Below are 25,276 nucleotides of genomic sequence, written 5' to 3'. Positions count from 1 at the left end.
TTCACCTTTTGATTCCCTACGAATTCTTTTAACGGTCGATATGCTCGCAATTGCACTTGCACGTTTTATGACTTGAGAAAGGGGAACAAGAAGATGGCCTTCTGATGATTCTTTTCACAGAATGTCAGCACATTACTCAATATTCTTTTGCAAGAGCTGCTGAAACATTTAACAACAGAACTTGTTGACTGTACTGGATCCATCATACAAATTAATAATAAAAAAATAATGCAAAAAAAGCGACAACAAAAATCAAGCTAGTACTAGTACAGCAACAGAGCACGTGATTTCGCATGTTGGAGACCAATTCGTACATCCTTCATTTCTTTCTCCCCTTCGGCATGAATCAACTATTCTTGGCAAAATGCCAAGGAGGGATCTACAAATAGGGGGGCGAACTATAACCTTCCTAGCTTGAGCCTTGTACTGCTCATGGGTGTACTGATCGCCTTTCTGCTTGTAAATTCTCTATAACATTTTCTTTTTTTGCAGCTCAAGCTTGATACTACTACTCATCCATGCAACGCCTACCTTGTTTGTCTTCCTGACCATGGGGGACACATTCTGATATTACCTTCCTCAGATACCCGCTGATTTTATCCCATGCACTGCAAGCTTACTCCGAAGAATTTAAAAAATAAAATAACAAAACTATTTAAATTAAACATAACTCCAAAATAAGAAAAATCTCATAACTGCAAAAAAAAAGTTCCTTACCTTTATATCTTTAACTCCAATTCTATTTAATATTCTTTCAGCCTAAAAAATTGTAATTTGAAAAGTTTTAATTTATTCTTTCACAGTATTCATTTGAGTTCAAGTATATATACTCAATATACTCAATAACATACCTCTTCATAAATATATATTTCACCAATAATGCTATACTGATGCCTATTACATAATGAAAAAAATAATTCTGCAAGTTAATTAAGCATACCTAAGTAGCATCTTCCTCTTCAGTCTTCAGATTCAACTGTACCCTCTCTTAACTCCTCTTCCTATTTTACTGCAATTTCATACATTACTGTCACTGTTATTATTTTTCATACATTACTGTCACTGATGGTACTCACTGGGTGAGGTGGAACTTGGAACATGACCTGATAGTCTTACACCAGGTGTATGACCTGATGGTCTTATACCCGGTGATGAAATTCATATCCACCTAGGGACAATCACAAACATCCATTTCAACATGTGATTTGAACCTGTGGCTTGTTGACTGACAAATGGTTAGACTTACCACTCAGCCAATCAAGGGAGCAACCAGATCACACTCTTTAAAAAAATACATAAGCAAGAAGATGATTACAAAGGAGATAAGTATATAAAGGACAGAATTCAGGAATGGGCAGACAGGAAAATTATACTCTATAGGAGAGAGAGCACTGTTTTGTGAAAGTTTGGTCTTGGTTAAGAAATCTGCTAACTGTTTTTAATAAAGTAATAACTGGGTGCTTAAGGGTCAAAGCTGTATAACTGAGTGGAGACCGCCACATAGCCTTTAAAGGAATGCGGAGAACCAATCAGGGCTTCTGACCTAATGTCCAATCCTCACCTTCTCGTGGTGCACCCTGTTGGGTATTTACTTTGATACTGAACGAACGAGGATGGGCTGGCAATTTGGGATTTAGCCGACCAAATTGTATTCTTATTGGTTAAACCAAAATAAAAAATGATGGTACAACATGACAAAATTTCATGCCGGCTGGGGCGTCGCCCGGTTAAACAAGGCCCGCGTTGTTTTCGCCAGGGAACCAGGGCAAACAGCGAAAAGTCAGCTACTGGAACAAATCTGAAAACAAACCTCAACTCAACATCACCAGAGTTAAAGATTGGTACTATCAATGTAAGAAGCCTGAATGGCAAAGAAATGGAGCTAGCTGAGGAATTAGATAAGTACCAGATCGACATAATAGGGGTGACTGAAACAAAAAAGACCAAAACTGGTGAGATCTTTCTGAGCAATAAATACAAAATGTTATATTCAGGCAATAACAATCAAGGAAAAGAAGGAGTAGCCATAGTATTCAACACAAAATACGAGGCTAATCTTCTTGAATGGCAGTCAGTCTCAAGTAGAGTAATGTGGGCAAATATGAGAATGGGGAACTGAACAATGAGACTTATTTGTGCCTATGGTCCCACAGAAGGTTCTACTAAGGTAGAAGTGGAGGAATTTTTTGAGGCTTTAGAAAAAGCAACTGACACAATGAAAAAGGAAAAATTGGTCCTTGTTGGGGATCTAAATAGTAGAGTAGGAAATGATTGTGAGACATACAAAAATATTTTGGGAAAATTTGGAGAAAAGAGCAAAGCTAATAATAATGGCAAATATCTGTTGGATTTCTGCTCAGGACATGGACTGGTTATTACTAACACCATGTTCCAACATAAAAATGTGCACAAATTCACATGGAGAGAAGAGGCTAGGAATAAGAAAAGTCTCATTGACTATGTTATTGTTGATAGTGATGTTTTCTCCCTGGTGCAGGACACCAGAGTGTACAGAGGATTTGAAATTGGAAGTGATCACTATTTAGTCTTGAGCAGGATAAAATTGAATTTCATATTGAAAAGAATAACATGTAAGAAAGTTTTAAAGCGAATAAAAGTTGAGCAGCTCTCAGATGTAAACTGTAGACTAAAATACAGAAATATTATTGAAATGAAAATGAAAGAGTTTGAGAACAGGAATCAAACCTTGGAGATTCAGTGGCAAACTCTGAAGGAAACATTGATTGATTCTGCCAGAGAGGCATGTGGTGAGGTTGTATGCAAGGATAAAAAAATCAGAACTCCCTGGTGGACACAGGAAGTTAAAGAGGCAGTGAAGGAAAAGAAGAAAGCATATCAAAAGTTCCTGGCAAATAAGTCAGCTTTTACTCTTACAGAATACAGAGACAAATGTAAGAAAGCTAAACAGTGTGTAAAACTAGCTAAACAAAAGTCATGGGAGGACGTTGGCAAGAATATAGAAAATAAATATCAAGAAGGTGGCAAAATATTCTGGAGGTTGTTGAAGAAGCTTAGGAATGGAGGAAAGAGTGCTGTAAAAGGAATTAGAGATGATAAAGGTGAAATGAAAACAGGAGAAAAAGATATCCTTGAAGTATGGAGTAATTACTTTGAAAAACTGCTAAATGAAACAAGCAGTGATGACAGCACAGTGATAAAAAACACTGACCAGGCATGCAGTCAGGAATACATATCCATACTTGAAGTAGAAAAAGCCATCAAAGGCTTGAAATGTGGAAAGGCAGCAGGAGTAGATGATAATCGACCAGAAATGCTGAAGTATGGTGGTATAAGAGTCTTACAGTGGCTGCGCTGCATAGTTCAGAAAGCCTGGACAGAGGGACGAATTCCCGATGATTGGAGTAGAGCTCTCATAGTACCCATATATAAAAAGGGAAATAAAACAGAATGTGAGAATTACAGAGGTATTTCCCTACTGAGTGTTCCTGGCAAGATCTATGCAAGTATACTTGAGAAATGGTTGAGAAGAATTGTGGAAGAAAAGCTCGGTGAAGAACAAGCTGGATTCAGGCCAAATAGAGGCTGTCAGGATCAGATCTTCACTTTACGACAAATAGTCGAGAAAGCATGGGAATATAACAAAGATCTGTATTTAAGTTTTGTCGATTTGGAAAAGGCATATGACAAGGTGCCAAGAGAGAAGCTATTCAATACACTGCAGTTATATGGTGTCAATGGGGCATTATATCAAGCAATACTTAGTCTTTATTTGAGTTGTGAGTCAGCAGTTAGAATTGAAGGAAGTACAGGAAGATGGTTTAATATTAAATCTGGTGTGAGACAAGGATGTACATTATCCCCTCTGTTATTCATTATCTATATGGATCACATTATGAAGGAATGTGGTATTAAACCTGATATCAAAATTGGAGATGTTAATGTCAGCTCTTTGCTTTATGCGGATGATGTTATACTTCTAAATAAATCCGCTACAAGTCTGCAAGATTCTCTGACTAAATTGAATAGCTGTTGTAATAGATATGGTATGAAGGTCAGCAATAAAAAGACAAAGACAATGAAAATAGGCAGAATCATTGAAAATGTCAACTGTGTTGTGAATGGAGAACCTGTGGAACAAGTAAAACATTTCAGCTACTTAGGCACAATTTTTACTGAAGATGGTAAACTAAATATAGAAATAGACAACAGAATCAGCAAAGCTGGTATCGTGGGAAGTCAATTGAATAAATTCATATGGAATAAGAAAGAAATTAGTCGGAACACTAAATTAGCTGTATACAAGACTGTGTTCAAACCAATTTTAATTTATGGATCTGAGAGCTGGGTCAGAAGTAAAACACTTGACCAAAGACTAGAGACCGCAGATATGAGAGTCCTGAGAAAGATTAGAGGCGTGAACAGATGGCATCAATGGCAATGTCATATTAAAAATGAGGATATTAGGAAAGAACTTGACATTGTCAGCATCCAGGAATGCGTTAACAGAGCTAATCTCAGATGGTATGGTCACTTAAATAGAATGGGAGAGGAAAGATTAGCAAAACAAGTGTTCTCTGCCAGGTTGGCAGGAAAACGACCCAGAGGAAGACCAAGATATAGGTGGATTGATACGGTACAAAGTGCCTTAGACGATAGAAATATAAAATCTGATAATGTTGGAGTCTTGACAAGTAACAGACTGATTTGGAGGAAAATTGTAGATAGGAAGTTAGTAATGATGTAATTTTTTCATGTAGTACTGTCATATCCTGTACACCCCTTGAGGGTACATGGCATGAATTTGATGATGATGATGAAGTAATTATATACTTGGTTTAATCCTTTATCCAAGTATAAGCAAACAAAGGTTGTGCCTCAACTATTTTCAGGACTGGGGCAACTTGTATATTGAAGCTAATGACTTCACATCAATTGCCTTAGTATCCCATCCTCTGAGGTTACATCTTGCTCTCCTCCCTTCCCATGTGTGAAATTTTTTCCATATTAATCCTATAAAATCACAATAATGTATACATTTCTAATATATCCACAGTTTTCTACCTATCTATTTGGCATCCCTCTGGATCTTGTCCACCATTTTTTCATCCCTCAAGAAAACTAGATGAAATTTGCACATAGCTTTAATGCAAATTCCACCCATGAAAGGCTATAAGCTTATGGAACCTTGAGCAGTCAAAATTAGATAATCTGCAAAAACTTTGCTCTATATAGATGTGAAACATTTTCAAGTCAGTTTTCAAAGGGGTTTGTCTCACACTGAATGACAAAATTTATCCATCATTAAAAGACATTCAGAAATATCCATGCCTACTGTGTGATTTAAATTGACAGACTGTTGGATGGAGAACAAGTATGCAATCTACTCATCCAACTATCTGGACAATATTCAAGATATGGTAATACTAACTAAAGCATTGTAAATTCAAATAACCTCACTTTCTTTATTTTCAATGCATTTTTCAACCACTAAGTCCACAATCTACACTATACTCTCTGAACTCCATACAGTACCAACCACTAGCCTCACAAATTTCAAAAAGTCCAGTTAAAGTGCATACAGCTGTAGGAAATTTAGGTTGATTATTTGCTTTATCGCATGCTGTCAGTCTATGTCATCCTGCTGGATCTCTGCTCTTTAAAAAATGAGAAAAAAATGGGTATAACTAGAATTCCAAAGTAAATTTCAGAATATAAACCTAAATGGAAGAGATCTGGAAAGACAATAACAGTCCACCTGGCTTAATTAATTAATCTCCAGTTTTGTGCCATCACCAACTAACTCATTCCTTACATTATTAATGTAGTTTTTCAGTATAACTAATCCTATATATGCCACCTGTAAGCTACATTCTCCATAAATGATTTAGTGTGGTCCAGTTCCATCAATGTAATACACAATTATCTACACAGTCACCACTTATATCTTGCATCCAAGGCTATCCCATTATTACAGTGCATCCCCTTATATACACCACTACTGAATTTTACATCCATTCTCCTTACAATGCTTCCTGTACATCCTCATATTTCCCTGTTGCAGTCCTTTTTCCTCATTCTCATCTCTTGCTCCTTCTAGCAAGAAATGAGTATGATGGAACATCCACTCACATTCTCTTCTTCATTCTCACCTATCTCTTTCATGTTCGCACATCACTTTTTTTTTATTGCTCTGGCACCAGTAACACCTCATTCTCATCAACTTGCCTTGTCATATGAATCACATCTAGAGTACAGAGAATCCTCAGCTCAGATCAGTATCAATGATTTCCTTTTGCTGGAAAAACCTGGGTCAAATCCCAATTTTGATTGTGAAGAACAATTACATGGATTAGAAAATAATTGAATTTGGAACTTTAAAAAAATTTAAAAATTCCAGAGTTTAAGAGAATACCTTTGGTGATAGTTGCCTTGACATGGCACTACTAAGTTATAAAGTTTGTCCAGAGTCCATATACTTACATTTTGCAAAGGCTTTTGATAGACTGCCACACCACAAGTTAAAAACTGGAGCAGATAGGATTGGATGACAGATTAGTGAGTTGGATAGCAAATGGCTCTCAAATAGGTATCAGCAAGTTGTGCATGAGAAAGCAGTACCCCTAAAAAGGAAAGCAACTAGTAGTGTGCCACAAAGGTCAGTTCTGGGATCATTATCAAATTCCTGACATGTACCCTCAAGGAGTGTACAGGATATGATAGTACTACATGAAAAATTTACATCATTACTAACTTCCAATCTACAATTTTCCTCCAAATCAGTCTGTTACTTGTCAAGACTCCAACATTATCAGATCTTATATTTCTATCGTCTAAGGCACTTTGTACCGTATCAATCCACCTATATCTTGGTCTGCCTCTGGGTTTCCTGCCAACCTGTTTCCTGCCAACCTGGCAGAGAACACTTATTTTGCTAATCTTTCCTCATCCATTCTGTTTAATGTTCTGGGACCACTATTATTTAATTTGTATATTAATGATGTTGGGATGGATTTAATTGATGATATACAAATGTATGCACATGATGCAAAACTGGGAAGAGTGATAAGGAATCAAGTAGATGTTGTGGCCTTATAGTAGGACTTCAATAAATTGTATGAGTGGGCAAGTGAGGGAAATATCAGTTCAGTGTTGCAAAGTTTAAGACTGAAATTTGGTAGGCAACAATGGGATGCAAAGTATACACTTAGCAGGGAAATTCTGGAGGAGAAGCTGAGGAGACCTTGGAGTTGTGGTGGAGAAGGATCTGAAGTTCAGAGTTCACACTGCATGAGTTGTGAAGTCATATCAGATAATGGCAGTGATGCAGAGGACCTTAATGTGCAGAAATTGAGGTTTTGGAATAAGGCCCTGATCAGGCTTCATATGGATTATTGTGCACAGATTTAGTCCCCTGGTTTTCACTATGATGAGCATATATTTGCCAGCCTGTTCACCAAGTGGTTAGCATACCTGCTCTTCAACCAACAGGCTGCAAGTTCAAATCCTGCTGTGAGCATGGATGTTGGCGATTGTCTTTAGATGGAAGATGAATTTCATAGCCTTGTATGAGACCACAACTCTTGCTTATTTTAGGCCTAAAGTGGCTTGAAAAAGTTCCATGTCTAGTCTCTACAGCTGGGTTTCCAAAATTGTAAAAAATACATTTAAAAAATACAAAAAATATATAGGGGTGCTTAAGGGTCAAAGCTGTATAACTGAGAGGATACCTCCACATAGCCTTTAAAGGAATGTGGAGAACCGACCAGGACTTCTGACCTAATGTCCAATCCTCACCTTCTCGTGGTGCACCCTGTTGGGTATCTACTTGGATACTGAACGAACGAGGATGGGCTGGCAATTTGGGATTTAGCCGAGCAAATTGTATTCTTATTGTTAAACCAAAATAAAAAATGACGGTACGACACGACAAAATTTCATGCCGGCTGGTGCGTTACCGGTTAAACAAGGCCCGCGTTGTTTTCGCCAGGGACCCAGGGCGAACAGCGAAAAGTCAGCTACTGGAACAAATCTGAAAACAACACCCAACTCAACATCACCAGAGTTAAAGATCGGTACTATCAACATAAGAAGCCTGAATGGCAAAGAAATGGAGCTAGCTGAGGAATTAGATAAGTACCAGATCGACATAATAGGGGTGACTGAAACAAAAAAAACAAAAACTGGTGAGATGTTTCTGAGCAATAAATACAAAATGTTATATTCAGGCAATGACAATCAATGAAAAGAAGGAGTAGCCATAGTATTCAACACAAAATACGAGGCTAATCTTCTTGAATGGCAGGCAGTCTCAAGTAGACTAATGTGGGCAAATATGAGAATGGGGAATTGGACAATGAGACTTATTTGTGCCTATGGTCCCACAGAAGGTTCTACTAAGGAAGAAGTGAAGGAATTTTTTGAGGCTTTAGAAAAAGCAACTGACACAATGAAAAAGGAAAAGTTGGTCCATGTTGGGGATCTAAATAGCAGAGTAGGAAATGATTGTCAGACATACAAAAATATTTTGGGAAAATTTGGAGAAAACAGCAAAGCTAATAATAATGGCAAATATTTGTTGGATTTCAGGTCAGGACATGGACTGGTTATTACTAACACCATGTTCCAACATAAAAATGTGCACAAAATTCACATGGAGAGAAGAGGCAAGAAATAAGAAAAGTCTCATTGACTATGTTATTGTTGATAGTGATGTTTTCTCCCTGGTGCAGGACACCAGAGTGTACAGAGGATTTGAAATTGGAAGTGATCACTATTTAGTCTTGAGCAGGATAAAATTGAATTTTATATTGAAAAGAATAACATTTAAGAAAGTTTTAAAGCGAATAAAAGTTGAGCAGCTCTCAGATGTGAACTGTACACTAAAATACACAAAGATTATTGAAGAAAAATTGAAAGAGTTTGAGAACAGGAATCAAACCTTGGAGATTCAGTGGCAAACTCTCAAGAAAACATTGATTGATTCTGCCAGAGAGGCATGTGGTGAGGTTGTCTGCAAGGATAAAAAAATCAGAACTCCCTGGTGGACACAGAAAGTTAAAGAGACAGTGAAGGAAAAGAAGAAAGCATATCAAAGGTTTCTGTCAAATAAGTCAGCTTGTGCTCTTAGAGAGACAAATGTAAGAAAGCTAAAGAGTGTGTACAACTAGCTAAACAAAAGTCATGGGAGGACATTGGCAAGAATATAGAAAATAAATATCAAGAAGGTGGCAAAATACAAAATATTCTGGAGGTTGTTGAAGAAGCTCAGGAATGGAGGAAAGAGTACTGTAAAAAGAGTTAGAGATGATAAAGGTGACATGAAAACGGGAGAGAAAGATATCCTTCAAGTATGAAGTAATTACTTTGAAAAACTGCTAAATGAAACAAGCAGTGATGACAGCACAGTGGTAAAAAACACTGACCAGGCATGCAGTCAGGAATACATATCCATACTTGAAGTAGAAAAAGCCATCAAAGGCTTGAAATGTGGTAAGGCAGCAGGGGTAGATGATAATCGACCAGAAATGCTGAAGTATGATGGTATAAGAGTCTTACAGTGGATGCACTGCATAGTTCAGAAAGCCTGGACAGAGAGACGAATTCCCGATGATTGGAGTAGAGCTCTCATAGTACCCATATATAAAAAGGGAAATAAAACTGAATGTGAGAATTACAGAGGTATTTCCCTACTGATTGTTCCTGGCAAGATCTATGCAAGTATACTTGAGAAAGGGTCTAGATGAATTGTGGAAGAAAAGCTTGGTGAAGAACAAGCTGGATTCAGGCCAAATAGAGGCTGTCAGGATCAGATCTTCACTTTACGACAAATAGTCGATAAAGAATGGGAATATAACAACGATCTGTATTTAAGTTTTGTCGATTTGGAAAAGGCATATGACAAGGTGCCAAGAGAGAAGCTATTCAATACGCTGCAGTTATATGGTGTCAATGGTGCATTATATCAAGCAATACTTAGTCTGTATTTGAGTTGTAAGTCAGCAGTTAGAATTGCAGGAAGTACAGGAAGATGGTTTAATGTTAAATCTGGTGTGAGAGAAGGATGTACATTATCCCCTCTGTTATTCATTATCTATATGGATCACATTATGAAGGAAAGTGGTATTCAACATGATATCAGAATTGGAGATGTTAATGTCAGCTCTTTGCTTTATGCGGATGATGTTATACTTCTGAATAAATCCGCTACAAGTTTGCAAGATTCCCTGACTAAATTGAATAACTGTTGTAATAGATATGGTATGAAGGTCAGCATTAAAAAGACAAATACAATGAAAATAGGTAGAATTGTTGAAAATGTGAACTGTGTTGTGAACGGGAAACTTGTTGAACAAGTAAAATATTTCAGCTAATTGGCATGATTTTTAGTGAAGATGGTAAATTAAATATGGAAATAGACAACAGAATCAACAAAGCTGGTATAGTAGGAAGTCAATTAAATAAATTCATATGGAATAAGAGAGAAATTAGTCAGAACACTAAATTAGCTGTATACAAGACAGTGTTCAAACCAGTTTTAACTTATGGATCTGAGAGCTGGGTCAGAAGTAAAACACTTGACCAAAGACTAGAGACTGCAGATATGAGAGTCCTGAGAAAGATAATAGGTGTGAACAGATGGCATCAATTGCAATATCATATTAAAAACGACAACATTAGGAAAGAACTTGACATTGTCAACATCCACGAATGCATTAGCAGAGTTAATCTCAGGTGGTATGATCACTTAAACAAGGGCGAAGAAAGATTAGCAAAACAAGTGTTCTCTGCCAGGTTGGCAGCAAAACGACCCAGAGGAAGGCCAAGATATAGGTGTATTGATACAGTACAAAGTGCCTTAGACAATAGAAATATAAGATCTGATAATGTTGGAGTCTTGACAACTAACAGACTGATTTGGAGGAAAATTGTAGTTAGAAAGTTAGTAACGATGTAATTTTTTTTCATGTAGTACTATCATATCCTGTACACCCCTCGAGGGTACATGGCAGGAATTTGATGATGATGATGATGAAAAAATATATAAATGATAAAAACAGAAAAAAAATCCTCAGCCAACATAGTACAAAATGTATTATAGGTCTGCAATAACCTTCTGTGGACAGGAGCAACAAAAATATTGGAAAAGGTCCGGCGAACACTAAGTTGGTAAGTGATCTTTAGGATGTGGAATATGAAGGAAGATTGGAGGAATAGTTTGCAAAGCCTTGTGAGAAGGAGAAGGGATTAAATAGGAGAAAGGTGTAGAAAAAGACAGCTGTATAAGGAGGGTTGAAAATTTATTTTTCACTTGGTTAGACTATAATAAATTTAGTTTAATTCTTTATCCAAGTGTGAGCAAACAAAGTTTGCACCTGAAAGGATCTTCAGGACTAAGTTGGTAAGTGATCTTTAGGATGTGGAATATGAAGGAAGATTGGAGGAATAGTTTGCAAAGCCTTGTGAGAAGGAGAAGGGATTAAATGGGAGAAAGGTGTAGAAAAAGACAGCTGTATAAGGAGGGTCGAAAGTTTATTTTTCACTTGGTTAGACTATAATAAATTTAGTTTAATCCTTTATCCAAGTGTGAGCAAACAAAGTTTGCACCTGAAAGGATCTTCAGGACTAAGTTGGTAAGTGATCTTTAGGATGTGGAATATGAAGGAGGAATAGTTTGCAAAGCCTTGTGAGAAGGAGAAGGGATTAAATGGGAGAAAGGTGTAGAAAAAGACAGCTGTATAAGGAGGGTTGAAAATTTATTTTTCACTTGGTTAGACTATAATAAATTTAGTTTAATCCTTTATCCAAGTGTGAGTAAACAAAGTTTGCACCTGAAAGGATCTTCAGGACTAAGTTGGTAAGTGATCTTTAGGATGTGGAATATGAAGGAAGATTGGAGGAATAGTTTGCAAAGCCTTGTGAGAAGGAGAAGGGATTAAATGGGAGAAAGGTGTAGAAAAAGACAGCTGTATAAGGAGGGTCGAAAGTTTATTTTTCACTTGGTTAGACTATAATAAATTTAGTTTAATCCTTTATCCAAGTGTGAGCAAACAAAGTTTGCACCTGAAAGGATCTTCAGGACTAAGTTGGTAAGTGATCTTTAGGATGTGGAATATGAAGGAGGAATAGTTTGCAAAGCCTTGTGAGAAGGAGAAGGGATTAAATGGGAGAAAGGTGTAGAAAAAGACAGCTGTATAAGGAGGGTTGAAAATTTATTTTTCACTTGGTTAGACTATAATAAATTTAGTTTAATCCTTTATCCAAGTGTGAGCAAACAAAGTTTGCACCTGAAAGGATCTTCAGGACTAAGTTGGTAAGTGATCTTTAGGATGTGGAATATGAAGGAAGATTGGAGGAATAGTTTGCAAAGCCTTGTGAGAAGGAGAAGGGATTAAATGGGAGAAAGGTGTAGAAAAAGACAGCTGTATAAGGAGGGTCGAAAGTTTATTTTTCACTTGGTTAGACTATAATAAATTTAGTTTAATCCTTTATCCAAGTGTGAGCAAACAAAGTTTGCACCTGAAAGGATCTTCAGGACTAAGTTGGTAAGTGATCTTTAGGATGTGGAATATGAAGGAGGAATAGTTTGCAAAGCCTTGTGAGAAGGAGAAGGGATTAAATGGGAGAAAGGTGTAGAAAAAGACAGCTGTATAAGGAGGGTTGAAAATTTATTTTTCACTTGGTTAGACTATAATAAATTTAGTTTAATCCTTTATCCAAGTGTGAGCAAACAAAGTTTGCACCTGAAAGGATCTTCAGGACTAAGTTGGTAAGTGATCTTTAGGATGTGGAATATGAAGGAAGATTGGAGGAATAGTTTGCAAAGCCTTGTGAGAAGGAGAAGGGATTAAATGGGAGAAAGGTGTAGAAAAAGACAGCTGTATAAGGAGGGTCGAAAGTTTATTTTTCACTTGGTTAGACTATAATAAATTTAGTTTAATCCTTTATCCAAGTGTGAGCAAACAAAGTTTGCACCTGAAAGGATCTTCAGGACTAAGTTGGTAAGTGATCTTTAGGATGTGGAATATGAAGGAAGATTGGAGGAATAGTTTGCAAAGCCTTGTGAGAAGGAGAAGGGATTAAATGGGAGAAAGGTGTAGAAAAAGACAGCTGTATGAGGGTTGAAAATTTATTTTTCACTTGGTTAGACTATAATAAATTTAGTTTAATCCTTTATCCAAGTGTGAGCAAACAAAGTTTGCACCTGAAAGGATCTTCAGGACTAAAGATCTTCTGGGGTAAAGTGGTACAACACCGGGCAACTCCTTGCAAAGGTTTTATCACACTTTATCCAAGTGTGATAAAAATCCTTTATCACACTTGGATAAAGGATTAAACTAAATTCATTATAGTATACTAAGGAGGATGTGAGAAGGTTCTTTGCATGGAGAGTGGTTAGTGAATGGAATGCATGGCCTGACATTGTGATGAATGCAGATCCATTGAATGAGTTTAAAGCAAGGTTTGATAGGCTTCGTATATAACAGTGCATACCTCACAATGAGTCTCTTGACTTCTTGGAGATCTGGTGTTAATAACAATTATCTCAACACGTCGCGATCATAACCAGGCAACATGCTGACTACCTTTGCTGCTACACTGGCTCATATTCCACAATAATCTCCTGACATCCATCTCTGCATTCTTCTTCTCCTGGGCAACAATAATTTATTCCTGCAAACATCACCACTAACTCTCATTCACTTGTTTACTCCATATATCCTCTGTAAGAAAACAATTTTAACATAAAAAATTAAATAAACCCAACATTATGCAGAGTCAGGGAGATACACCATTAACTATATTAAAAATATGAATCAAAATAACGAGTCATAAATCGATGCACATATCAGCTTGTTATCTCAGTCACAGCTGAAGTATATGATATTGCAAAATAGAGTTGAAAGGAACAATTGTAGTAAGCTGCATTGATTAAAAAAAATATATTTAAAATAAATATTAATTACAGAGTATAAAACTGGTCAGGATATTTTGAATGTGGAGAGAATAAAGTATGGGGGGAGGGGTATATATATTGGGGAAATCATGTTGGAGGCAACACCTCTACACACGTATATTGGGGAAACATCAAACGGATTGTGAATACTGAAGAAGGCAGTGACATGTAGGCAAAAATAAGGTATAATTACAATACAGTATACACATATAAAACCTAGGTCTGGGCTGCATGTAGCTTCTGTCCACAGAATCAGTAGCCTGGTTTTCTTTCAGATTTACAAATGGCAATTTAGGATCTGCAAATGACATTTCTTTAGGAAATGACATTTGCAGATCCTGATAGACAGGAGGAATTACATAAGTTTCAATTATAGAATCAAACATGTACTACAATAAACATTGTCGTCCAATATGATTATATTGGATATAATCCTCTGATATTTCGACTTATCGTCGAAATATCAGAGGACAATAGGAATTTGAATAAACGAAACATAAAGCTTTATTTTTTCAATTTTATTTAGTTTTTAAATTGAAGGGGAATAAAAATCAGGTTAAAGGTTTCCTTCACGTTCTCGAGTACTAGACTGGAGACGATACATCCGATTTCAACTGGAATGTATTTATATGTGGTTGTGCACTATGCGACTATATTTTCCAGGTATGAAAATTCTGATATTTCCCATGATGTACATTCTTCATCGATACGAAAAGTACCGACGTACGGACACTCTCTCATTTCAACTCGTACGGACAGACACACATTGCTCAAATCGTATATCATACCTAGAAAACTACAAAATCCAGCAATAACTATTACCCGTTTTTGAGCTTCGATCTTTTGCTTTCGAGTTGGATCTATAGCATTCACCATCCAACGGATACCAAAATAAGTTAATGCACCAAATAATGTAAGCCTAAACACCAAACCAATTAACTCATTTCTAGTCAAAGGCGATGAAACATTTATCCTTTCGCCGGGCATATTCATTTAACCAAACACGTTACTTTTCAATCACTCCATTGAAAACAAAAACTATTCTAGCTTTTTCAACAACTGAGAAACACAAGTTTTATGTATAATAAATAAGGGTAGTATCAGCCGACTTGCAGCCCAAGGATGTAGTTGATGCAACGTTGACAGATCATTCACTTTTCTTATGATTTTACTGCATACATCTTACGGTGTACACAGTGATGTGCTGGAGAAGGCCCGCACTGTTCGCGTGAACTGATTATAAAATTTAAAAAAAAAAAAAATCCAAACCAGTTGCTAAACGACAATGGCTATAAAATGAAGAGCTGCAATACGCAATGGCGGAACTTGGGCAGTAATTTCTATTTGGTGACAGAAAATCCAGCAGGAACACACTCCTTTCGGCACCTTTAAGCTTCTTTTCTTCTGCTCTCTTCTCTACGCGGCAGTTAGCAATTGTACAAGTATATTATTTTTTAAAAAACATCCACTTAATTTTGCAAACAAAGAATTCGAGCTTCTAGAATTGTAATGAATCTAATAAGGACTTGAATGAACGTTTCACAACGAAACGTTCATTCTTGAAACGGTATATGTAAAACTGAGCAGACGCTCGCTGGTAATGGAATTCATTTCGGTGTGTTGTAATTCTCACAAAGGAAGAACCAGGAGAGTGTTCATTTTATTTTAGCGAGCGGGTTGTTAAGAATTTATCAAAATCAGCCTACAACATGTGTGCTGATCGAGAAAGTCTTAATGAACAAAATGTTATGCTTATCATTTAAAAGGACTTAAAGCAACATCCTTAGCTGCCAATTATTCCAGAACATTCATTACTATGACGTTTTGCTAAGCAGGTAACTAGCATCTTAATGACATTTGGCAAGGACACCAAGGTTAAAAGGTAACTTGTAACAGTACGATAACTGTGCAAAAGTAGATTACTGGTAAAACACCAATTATCGAATTTGACACACTAAAAAGCACTACCAATTGGCCAAGAAGACCAAAAATCTAACTATGCTTCTAAAGCTAAGGCAATGAGTACAGTGCATTGTTATTAGATTACGTATATTATAATTCTAGCCGCTTTGTCTGTTTATTAAGATGAAAGGAACGAAAAGGCGGAAAATTTCTCCTAAAAAAAAAAAAATCAGCTAACGCCTTTTTATTCCCGTATACGGGAGTAGGCGAAGCCATTTAGCCCTATCTAACTTTTGGAGACTGAGTGGGCAGTTCAATCTCCACTGGTACCCAATCAGAGACAGATGGCCCAAAGCTATCACTAATTAAGCGGTACGCAGTGAAGAGAGACGGCTCAAATGTGCCGCCATCTCGTGGTCTCTAACCCTAACACAATATATTTAATGTCTGAAATAATGTGGGTTCTACGGTCGATTTTCTTGAGTTTACAGGACGAAAAACCCGAGTTTCCGGGAGGAAAAACCTGCTTGCCCGTGCCAGAGATCGACTAACTCGGGAACCGGCCAAAAAAAGACTTAGAAAAATTTCCTCTAGTCGCCGACTAGACTCGAAATGAAGTCTTCCTTCGTGCGGCCAAGCGCGGTGGTGTGCAAACGCCACATCCACTGAGCTACACAGGCATTTTCTACACAGGAAAATTTCTCCAGAAAATAGAATTATCACAAGATAAATTCTATAAAATCGAACTTAACACACGCTATTTCAAGCATGACATATTGAAATACAATTAAGAATCACAAGATGGCGGCACTTGATTACAGTCTGGATGACTCTTTAAAATAGTGATAGCCTTGAGCTAATTATCTGAGTGGTTACCAGTGAATAAATTCTCCATTCGGTATCGAAAGGTTAGATAGGGCTAAAAGGGCCTCGATACTCCCTACAAGGAATAAGAGGAATTAGCATATTATTTAATAATTATAACAAGCAAATGTACTACTGAAAAGCTAATGCAAGAAAATGTTGCTTTTTAATTTATAATTAAAAGTTATATACAGGGTGTTCGGGATAAATTTGACATATTTATAATTAATTATATTTTTCCGTAAGTTACATGTATTAACACACACTTCTCTTCATTTAAAAGTTTGGACCCTTCTTCATTCATATACAAGATGTCAGAAAGGATGGATAGCTGGAACCCACCTGAATCATGGAAGAGAATAACTTGTATCATGATGATTCGTGCCCGCCATCAAAATAAGGATATTACGACTGCTGCCCAATGCTCCCTGAATACAGTAAAAACAATCAGGCATGAACTAGAGACTTGCAATGGTGACTACGAGGATGTAGCAAGAAGAAAGATCCCTAGCAGACGATCTGATTGCGTTCGTACAGCAGAATTCCTCGCAAATCTGCAGGAACAGGTGTTGAAGAACCCTGGCATTGGAATTCGGGCTTTGTTCGTGGAGTTGCTAACTGTAGTCAAGCCCTGGATAACAAGGGTAGCCAATGGTAGGCCGTATGTATGGCAGCAGGATTCGGCCCCTTGCCACACCTCTGGGAAAAGTCAAAAATGGTTGTCTGAAAATTTCTACGACTTCACCAGTCCAAATGTTTGGCCTCCAAACTCCCCAGACCTTAACCCCATGGATTATTTTGTATGGGGCGCAGTTGAAAAAGACACCAATCGCACTTCCAGTAATACAAAAGCCCAGTTAATGGATAAAATTAAAACAGTTTTTGCGGCCCTTCCCAGGGAGACTGTAGCATCAGCTTGTTCGAGGTTCTGAAGCAGAATTGAAGCTGTGATCGATGCTAATGGTGGTTATTTTGAGTAAATCTTGTTGATAGTATTGTAATTAACTCTGCCTGTAATGTTTTTTTGTCAATTCATTAAATTTAATAGATACAAAGAAGATTTTCTTTTTCCTTACGAAACTGTCAAATTTATCCCGAACACCCTGTATAATCATCAGGGCGTACAAAATCTATAATTTCGGCTCATTTCTTCCCATTTATGCAGGAAAATCTCACGATGACTGCATGACTCCCTGCAGATTTCAAATAATAATATAAAATACAGATGCAATGAAAAAATCGCAACAAAAAAAGAAAGAAACACTCGAATTATGGAAGTCCATCAGGGAAAATCCTGGTGAACATAATATAAATGAATTGAAAAAGGAAACATAATCAGAAATAAAAGGAAAAGAAACAGTAAATGACGAGATTTCGAAAGAAATGATCACAGCAAAAGTTCGAAAATTAAAAAATTTGAACGGCCATTAAAAAACCGAATAAAATGTAAGGCGAAGAATGTGGAAATTAAACGATAAACTGAAACAAAAGCATTTATTGAAACTATTTATTGACACACGAATAATTTAAAAGCAAAAACATAAAATGCACTCAGAAAATAAAATAATAAAATGTATAAAATCCAATATATTGATTAAACTAGTTACACTTAAGGGAACATATCAATATTGCAAAATATTCCGAGAAGCTAATTAAATGAATCTCGAAAATTAATGGCTTCCTTGAACCTGCGTTGCAGATCAAAGTTTTTTATATGATGGTGGTACATTGGAAATTTACATTATTAGTTCTCGTTGTTCGATTCGTAGAGCCTCTGCTAATAATGGCTCGCAAACGTTAAGCACGATTGATTGCGGTTAGTTGTTGGAAGGGAATTAATCGTTCGATGCTTTGGCACACTCTCCATTGATGAATCTTTGGACTCCCTGGAGGTGTCAAATAATAACTGAGATCTAGGAGGGTGGGCTAAAACGTTCTCGATCTCGAACATAGATGGCAACACTATGGGCAAGATTTTTTTTTCTAAGTTGGAACATCTGTCATAAGCATCCATGTGAAACTGCAAGTCATTCTATCAAATAGTTTGTTTTATACAGCTGCCTCAAGCAAAAGTGTTGTCTGTATCCCTTGAAATGGATAAAATTAATTATCGTACAGTTATAAAATTCTTCATAAAGGAAGGTTTAACGAAAAATTAAATCATTCGAAGTGCATAGGTTTATCGGCACCCTTATCCTTCGTTTTCGACAACTAAAAATGGGCTGACAAGTTTAAACGTGGCCGTACCAGCCTTGAAGATGATCCACGTGAAGAACGTCCAAAAAAGGACGTTCTTCTAATAACAACACCAGAAATTATTGGTCACGTTTACGATATGTTATTGGATGACCGGTGTGTCAAAGTGCGAGAAATTGCTGAGACTATAGGTATTTCAAAAGAACAAGTAAGATATATTTTGCATGAAGAATTACAAATGAGCTCAGAATAACTTCTGAGTTACTCAGAATTACGCTTGTTCAGAAGCAGATGAAAAACGCACTCACACGAAAATCTCTGAACAGTGCTTGGAGCGTCTTAACAAGAATAAAACTAATTTTATGCTTCGATTTATTACTATGGATTAGACTTGGATTCAACATTACCCACCAGAATCCAAACAGCAGTCAAAACAGTGGGCAAAAGCTAGTTTTTCAGCGCCAAAGAAGACAAAGTCAGTTCCATCAGTTTTGCGATGCTAAAGCCATTTTGTTTATTAATTATCTTAAAAAGGGTAAAACAATAACTGAGGAATATTACTCCAATCTGATAACCAGACTAGACGAAACATTTCGTCAGAAAAAAAAAATCATATTTCATCAGGACAATGCACCCGCCCACAAAAGTGTTCTGGCAATTGGAAAATTAAGGAATCACCACTAGGAATTATTTGAACATCCACCCCATTCCACAGATTTGTCTCTCTCTCTCTGAGAATCCTATGTCTTCCCAAAATTAAACTCTTCCTCGCTGGTCAGCGTTTTGATTCGAATCAAGAGGTGATTGCAGCTGTAGAGGGGTATTTTCAAGATCATAATGAGAAACTCTACAGAGATGGGATAATGTTGCTGTAGCATCGCTGGAATAAATGTATTAGTTTTAAGAGGGAATGAAACATTAGAATGAGACAGGAGAATGAGAATGAAACTATCGGTATATGAGACATAAACAGTATTCTATTACATAACACCACATCTCAAAAGCATTTCCTAAACAGCTACTGAAAACGCGAGAAAACAGGTGAAAAATATATCCTTGAAGTATGGAATAATTATTTCGAAAAATTGCTAAATCAAACAAGCAGTGATGATAGCACTATGGTAAAAAAACACTTACAAGGCATGCAGTCAGGAATACATATCCAAACGTGAAGTAGAAAAAGCCATCAAAGGCCTGAAATGTGGAAAAGCAGCAGGGGCAGATGATATTCAACCAGAAATGCTCAAGTACTGAGGTATAAAAGTCTTATAGTGGCTGCACTGCATAGTTCAGAAGACCTGGAGAGAGAGACGAATTAAAGATCATTGGAGTAGAGCTCTCATAGAACCTATATATAAAATAAAGAAATACAACTACATGTGAGATTACAGAGGTATTTTTTACAATGTGTGTACCTGGTATGATTTACACAGATATACTTGAGAAACGGTTGAGAAGGATAGGGGAAGGAAAGCTGAAGAACAATGTGGATTCAGGCCAAATAGAGGCTGATAGGAACAGATTTCCAAACAGATAGTTGAGAAATCATAGGAATATAAAAAATATCTGTATAAAGAGCATTGTAGATCTGGAAAAGACATATGATAAGGTGCCAAGAGAGAAGTTATTCAAAACGCTACAGTTATATGGTGTCAATGGGGCATTATATCAAGCAATACTTAGTATTTATTTGAGTTGTAAGTAAGCAGTTAGAATTGAAGGAAGTACAGGAAGGTGATTTAATGTTAACTCTGGTGTGAGACATGAATGTACATTATCTCCTCTGTTATTCATTATCTATATGGGTTGCATTATGAAGGAAAGTGGTATTAAACATGATATCAAAATTGGAGATGTTAATCTCAGCTCATTGCTTTATGCAGATGATGTTATACTTCTAAATAAATCCACTACAAATCTACAAGATTATGTGACTAAATTGAATAACTGTTGTAATAGATATCGTATGATGGTCAGCAATAAAAAAACAATGAAATACGCAGAATCATTGAAAATGTCACCTGCTTTGTGAACGGAGAACCTGTGGAACAAGTAAAACATTTCATCTACTTAGGTACGACTTTTAGTGAAGATGTTAAATTAAATTTGGAAATAGATAACAGAATCAACAAAGCTGGTATGGTAAATAGTCAATTCAATAAATTCATATGGAATAAGAGAGAAATTAGTCGAAACATTAAATTAGCTGTATAGAAATTCCTGATATATACCCATTGAGTGTATATATCAGGAATTTTATGATGGTGATGATGTTGAAAAATAAAAATAATTTTGAAATTATTTTTATTTTATGTCTTAAAAACAAAATTTAACCTATATTTCGTTTTTAAGGCAGCCACTTCAGAAAACCCAATTTCTCAACGATAAGATGTTGGAAATGGCAAAGGTGCACAAAATCCCTTGACTTTACTGTAGGCTTGCTCTACAATTCTCTCTCCACCCCACAATTCACCACCAACAACAACTACAATCATCAACTACACCAACGCCATCTATTCCATCATCACCAACGCCCACCACCACCACCATTAGTATTTTCACGGATAATCACAAACATTCATGCTGCAATGACGGGATTCGAACCCAAATTAGCCTTTTGGCTGGAGAGCGGATATGCTAACCATTCGGCCAGCCAAAGTCTATAGAAAATCCCATAATGTATCTATATGACTACCTGGCTAGATTTCGTTAAGCAGATTACTAGGATGCAAAGTGAACCATACGTATTATAGTCTATTGTTTTTATCATACGGCTTTCTTTAAGTTTTAGCTATCCGAATGCCAATCACTCCACACACATCATCCTTTCAGCTCATTGATGGTCGACAACTTCCTCTTTCTCGCAGGAACTTTATCCTATAATACTGTTTTATGAAGTCCTTTTTCCATTCTTTATTTCTCTGCAAAGTATTTCAACTCTCTTCTGTCAGTGTTATTTAGAACTTTTAAAGTTTTACTGATACTTTCTGAAGCTATTCAATTGTCCGTCACTTAGTGTATAAGACATCAGCAGTGTTCTGTTACATAACATCACATCTCAAAAGCAATCTCTAAATAGCTACTGAAAACAGCTCCATCCAGAATCTCCAGCTTTGTTCCAGACTTCAGAAAGTTCCTGACTAACTTCTCTCTTTATATTTATTTCAAGAACCATACTCTTTATTTTACTAGAACTGACTCTACGTACTCAGTTATTACTGATTTCATTAATTATTATTATTATTACGTGACGCCTCACCAAAGTACTCTAGGACACGTACTCTACATCAAGATACATGAATGTTCTGTCAAGGATTCGTTTTCGCTTCCCCCTGTCATTATAGAAGAGCACTGTAACAATTTCGGAGGTTGTTGACCCATTTAACATCTATCCAAATTTTTGTCTTCAGCCCATCCATTAGCAACGGTTTATAAGATTATATATATACTGGAGGGCCCCCCCCCCGCCGCCCAAACCCCCGAGTTCTGGGCTGGTAAGACAAAAAATGCGACATATAAACGTTTTTTCAAATTTATATATATATATATAAATTTGAAAAAACGTGTGTGTGTGTATATATATATATATATATATATATATATATATATATATATTCGAAGAGTTGCTGGTAACTCAGCTTCCCGAGTTATAAGTTTCTGACGACTTTATATACAGGAGAAGTGTTACTTTTAAAAGTTACCTAAATTAGTATATTTAATTGTTGACTAGTTAGTGATGAGTTTTTCCTTCTTTTGAATGCCTTTAAGTTTTTACTGGATAACATAAAAAATGCACTTTGTGCTCGAACGTCTAGATAGCTTTACTTTGGTGCAGATGGCAGTGTGAAAATATTGTCATGGATGTGTGATTTATTTACTGTTTCGTTCCTGCAAGGAATGGTGGTTGCGCGAATCATTTCCTGTTATAGAATATAAGATATGCACGCCTAGATTTAAACATTTGAATGAAATGGTGAAAAGAAAGAGGTATCTCGTGTTTCATGTGATGTCTCCGTGCAGTCAAACTTGGTGGCACTATGTTTAGAGGAAATGAAAGGTAACAGTAGTTTTTTAATTGTGCTCCCCCCCAAAAGTTATTTTTTGATATTTGTTACATAATGAATGAAGAACAATTAAAATTCCTTACTGTTATTAAAGAAACCTATCCCCGAATTGATGTTTTTCAATTTTATTTTTCACATTAAATTTTAAGAAGGATCAATGTCAAAATCGCTTTTTGACATGAGAAACCAATAATAATTATGCAAGGCTTTGAGTATTAATTAGTTTGTTTTATGTTAATTTTAAACCAGAAGTATTTCAAGTTAAAGCTATGTGGATTTAACAATCCACTCTTTGGTGGAAAACATAACAAGTAACTCCAAAAGAGTGGGTGCCATCTTATTTGAGATGTGTCAAATTTCTCTTATTAGTACACAGTTGCATATCCATACACATTTAAAAAGTTCATTAGTGTGTTATTTTAATTCAACATTGTTTGAATCTTGTTTTTTAGCCTACATTAATAAGTGGCCTAAGCATATTATTCAGCTTCCCCCACATGCACACATGCACAAGAAATAATGGACAGTATTAAAAGTTGTGTATTTATATAACTGAACTTCATTAAATTTTCTGCAAAGATCAGTCTATCAAGTGACATTTATAATGGATAGTATTAAAAGTCACGTGGGTGTGTACATTTATACATGCATATAAGTTCCATCCAATAACCAACACATGTTCTGTATCATCTCTACAATCCTCTGTACTGTCGTACATCGCTGCGTGCTGTGAAAGCCAGCATATACATCAACATATCCCCCTCCTCCAAAAAAAAAAGATGAAATTCCTCAAAGCACTGATTGAATACTGTCACATAGATTTTCTCCAGAATAATGAAGAAAGTCATCAACAGTCAACTTCTCTGCTTAGTTGATCAGTGATTTTTGGAATCCACAGCTGACCTCTTAACCTATATCACCCACCACTAAAGTTATGAAATTATTTTTGATAGTATCTTGCATTGAGGCCTGGTCAGTAAAGTACTGTTCTTTGATCTGTTTGTCATCTGTAATATGGTATCCAGCTTTCCCTCTGGTTGTTCACTCCTGTCATAATATTATGAAATGTAGATACGTAAGAGGCAGACATAGTTATAAGCAAATAACAGAAGTCACCAGATTTCTTTACTTACATTACCATCGATAAATCTTTTAATTATTATTATTCTTACATGACACCTCCATACCATCAATACATCTTTTAATTATTATTACGTGACACCTCCAGTAAGTTCAAGATCATCGTGGGAGGGCACACTACTCTACTACATCCATCTCACTGTCTTCCCTAATTAATTCTCCAACTACAGCATTACTGCCATTAGCACACTACACTATCTACTGCCCACCACCATCACAAATAGTATTTTTGTTTGTAAACTGTGCCCCCGATTTACCTGTACACAGGATGAAAAACTCAAGTTTCCAAGAGAAAAATCCCTTCTGCTTCTGTATGAGATCCAAAAACTTACATTCAATTGAAAAGCCCACATAAAAATTCTGCTCGTCATGATGAGAATCGAAATCTGGTTATTTTGCAATCAAAGAATGCAATGTTCTGTTGTTCTTCCAATTTTGCTACAGATGTACTTTGATGTAGTTTTATTCTTTACAAATATCCCTCTTACAGATACATAATACTTGCTCCGTAATAATTTCCCTCAAGATATTTTAAAATTATTTGGCTGTGCTATAAATGGAGAATAATTTTCCTGAAGAAATTGATGCACTATATGGAATATTTATGATGTATGCTACCCTCTCCCTCATTCCCGTGTGGCTTCGATATCAATGTCATTTTATCAGTCAAACCCTTTTCCATCTGAACTCCATGTACATGGATCAAAATTAAAGCATCCCTGGATCAAAATTAAACCATCAAAGGGCTTATGGAGCACTATCTAGTAATCCAAATGCTGCGAGACTTTGCAGGAATATATTGTACATCATGTGGAAGCAATATCTGAAAAGAAAAAAAAAAGTTTCAAAATTCACCACCAAGGGTGTTGTAGGCTCTAAATGCATGGAATTTGCATATCACACAACTCAGCAGGTGCTACGCAAGTTTTAAAAAGCTGGACACAGGATTTTTCCCGTCATTCTGTTTGTTAATTCACAGCAATGGCACTAATCTTGCTCCAACTAGCTTTACTTAAGATGTACTACTCAAACAATTGCAGTGCTGTTTTTTCACTCTGTGAATTTCGTTACCTGAACAAATGTTGATGAGGTCCACTATCTCCATGTGCTCTGTGATGAATGATTAGTTGTTTTGAAGAAATGGGATCTTTGGGATCAAGACCTGGCAGAAGTC

At 36.4% G+C, this 25,276-nt stretch overlaps 1 protein-coding gene across 1 annotated transcript in view; it reads right to left on the bottom strand.

Moving 5' to 3' along the window:
• LOC150095816 (outer mitochondrial transmembrane helix translocase-like) overlaps positions 1-15,000 on the bottom strand; it is a 235,029-nt gene extending 220,029 nt beyond the window's left edge. The window contains exons 1-2 of the mRNA XM_090408910.1: positions 14,759-15,000; positions 718-759 (exon numbers count right to left, since the gene is read on the bottom strand). Coding sequence (XP_090265036.1) covers positions 718-759; positions 14,759-14,929 — 213 coding nt within the window. The 5' untranslated portion in view covers positions 14,930-15,000. The remainder of the gene's footprint in view (positions 1-717; positions 760-14,758) is intronic.
• Between the last annotated feature and the right edge of the window lie 10,276 nt (positions 15,001-25,276).

Source organism: Typopeltis vanoorti, chromosome 19 (genome assembly GCF_054136105.1).
Source record: "Typopeltis vanoorti isolate ZY-2024b chromosome 19, IOZ_Tvanoo_1.0, whole genome shotgun sequence".
NCBI classification, from domain to species: Eukaryota; Metazoa; Arthropoda; class Arachnida; order Uropygi; family Thelyphonidae; genus Typopeltis; species Typopeltis vanoorti.
The sequence above is the reverse complement of the archived record's forward strand: the minus strand, read 5'-3'. Positions and strand labels throughout refer to the sequence as shown.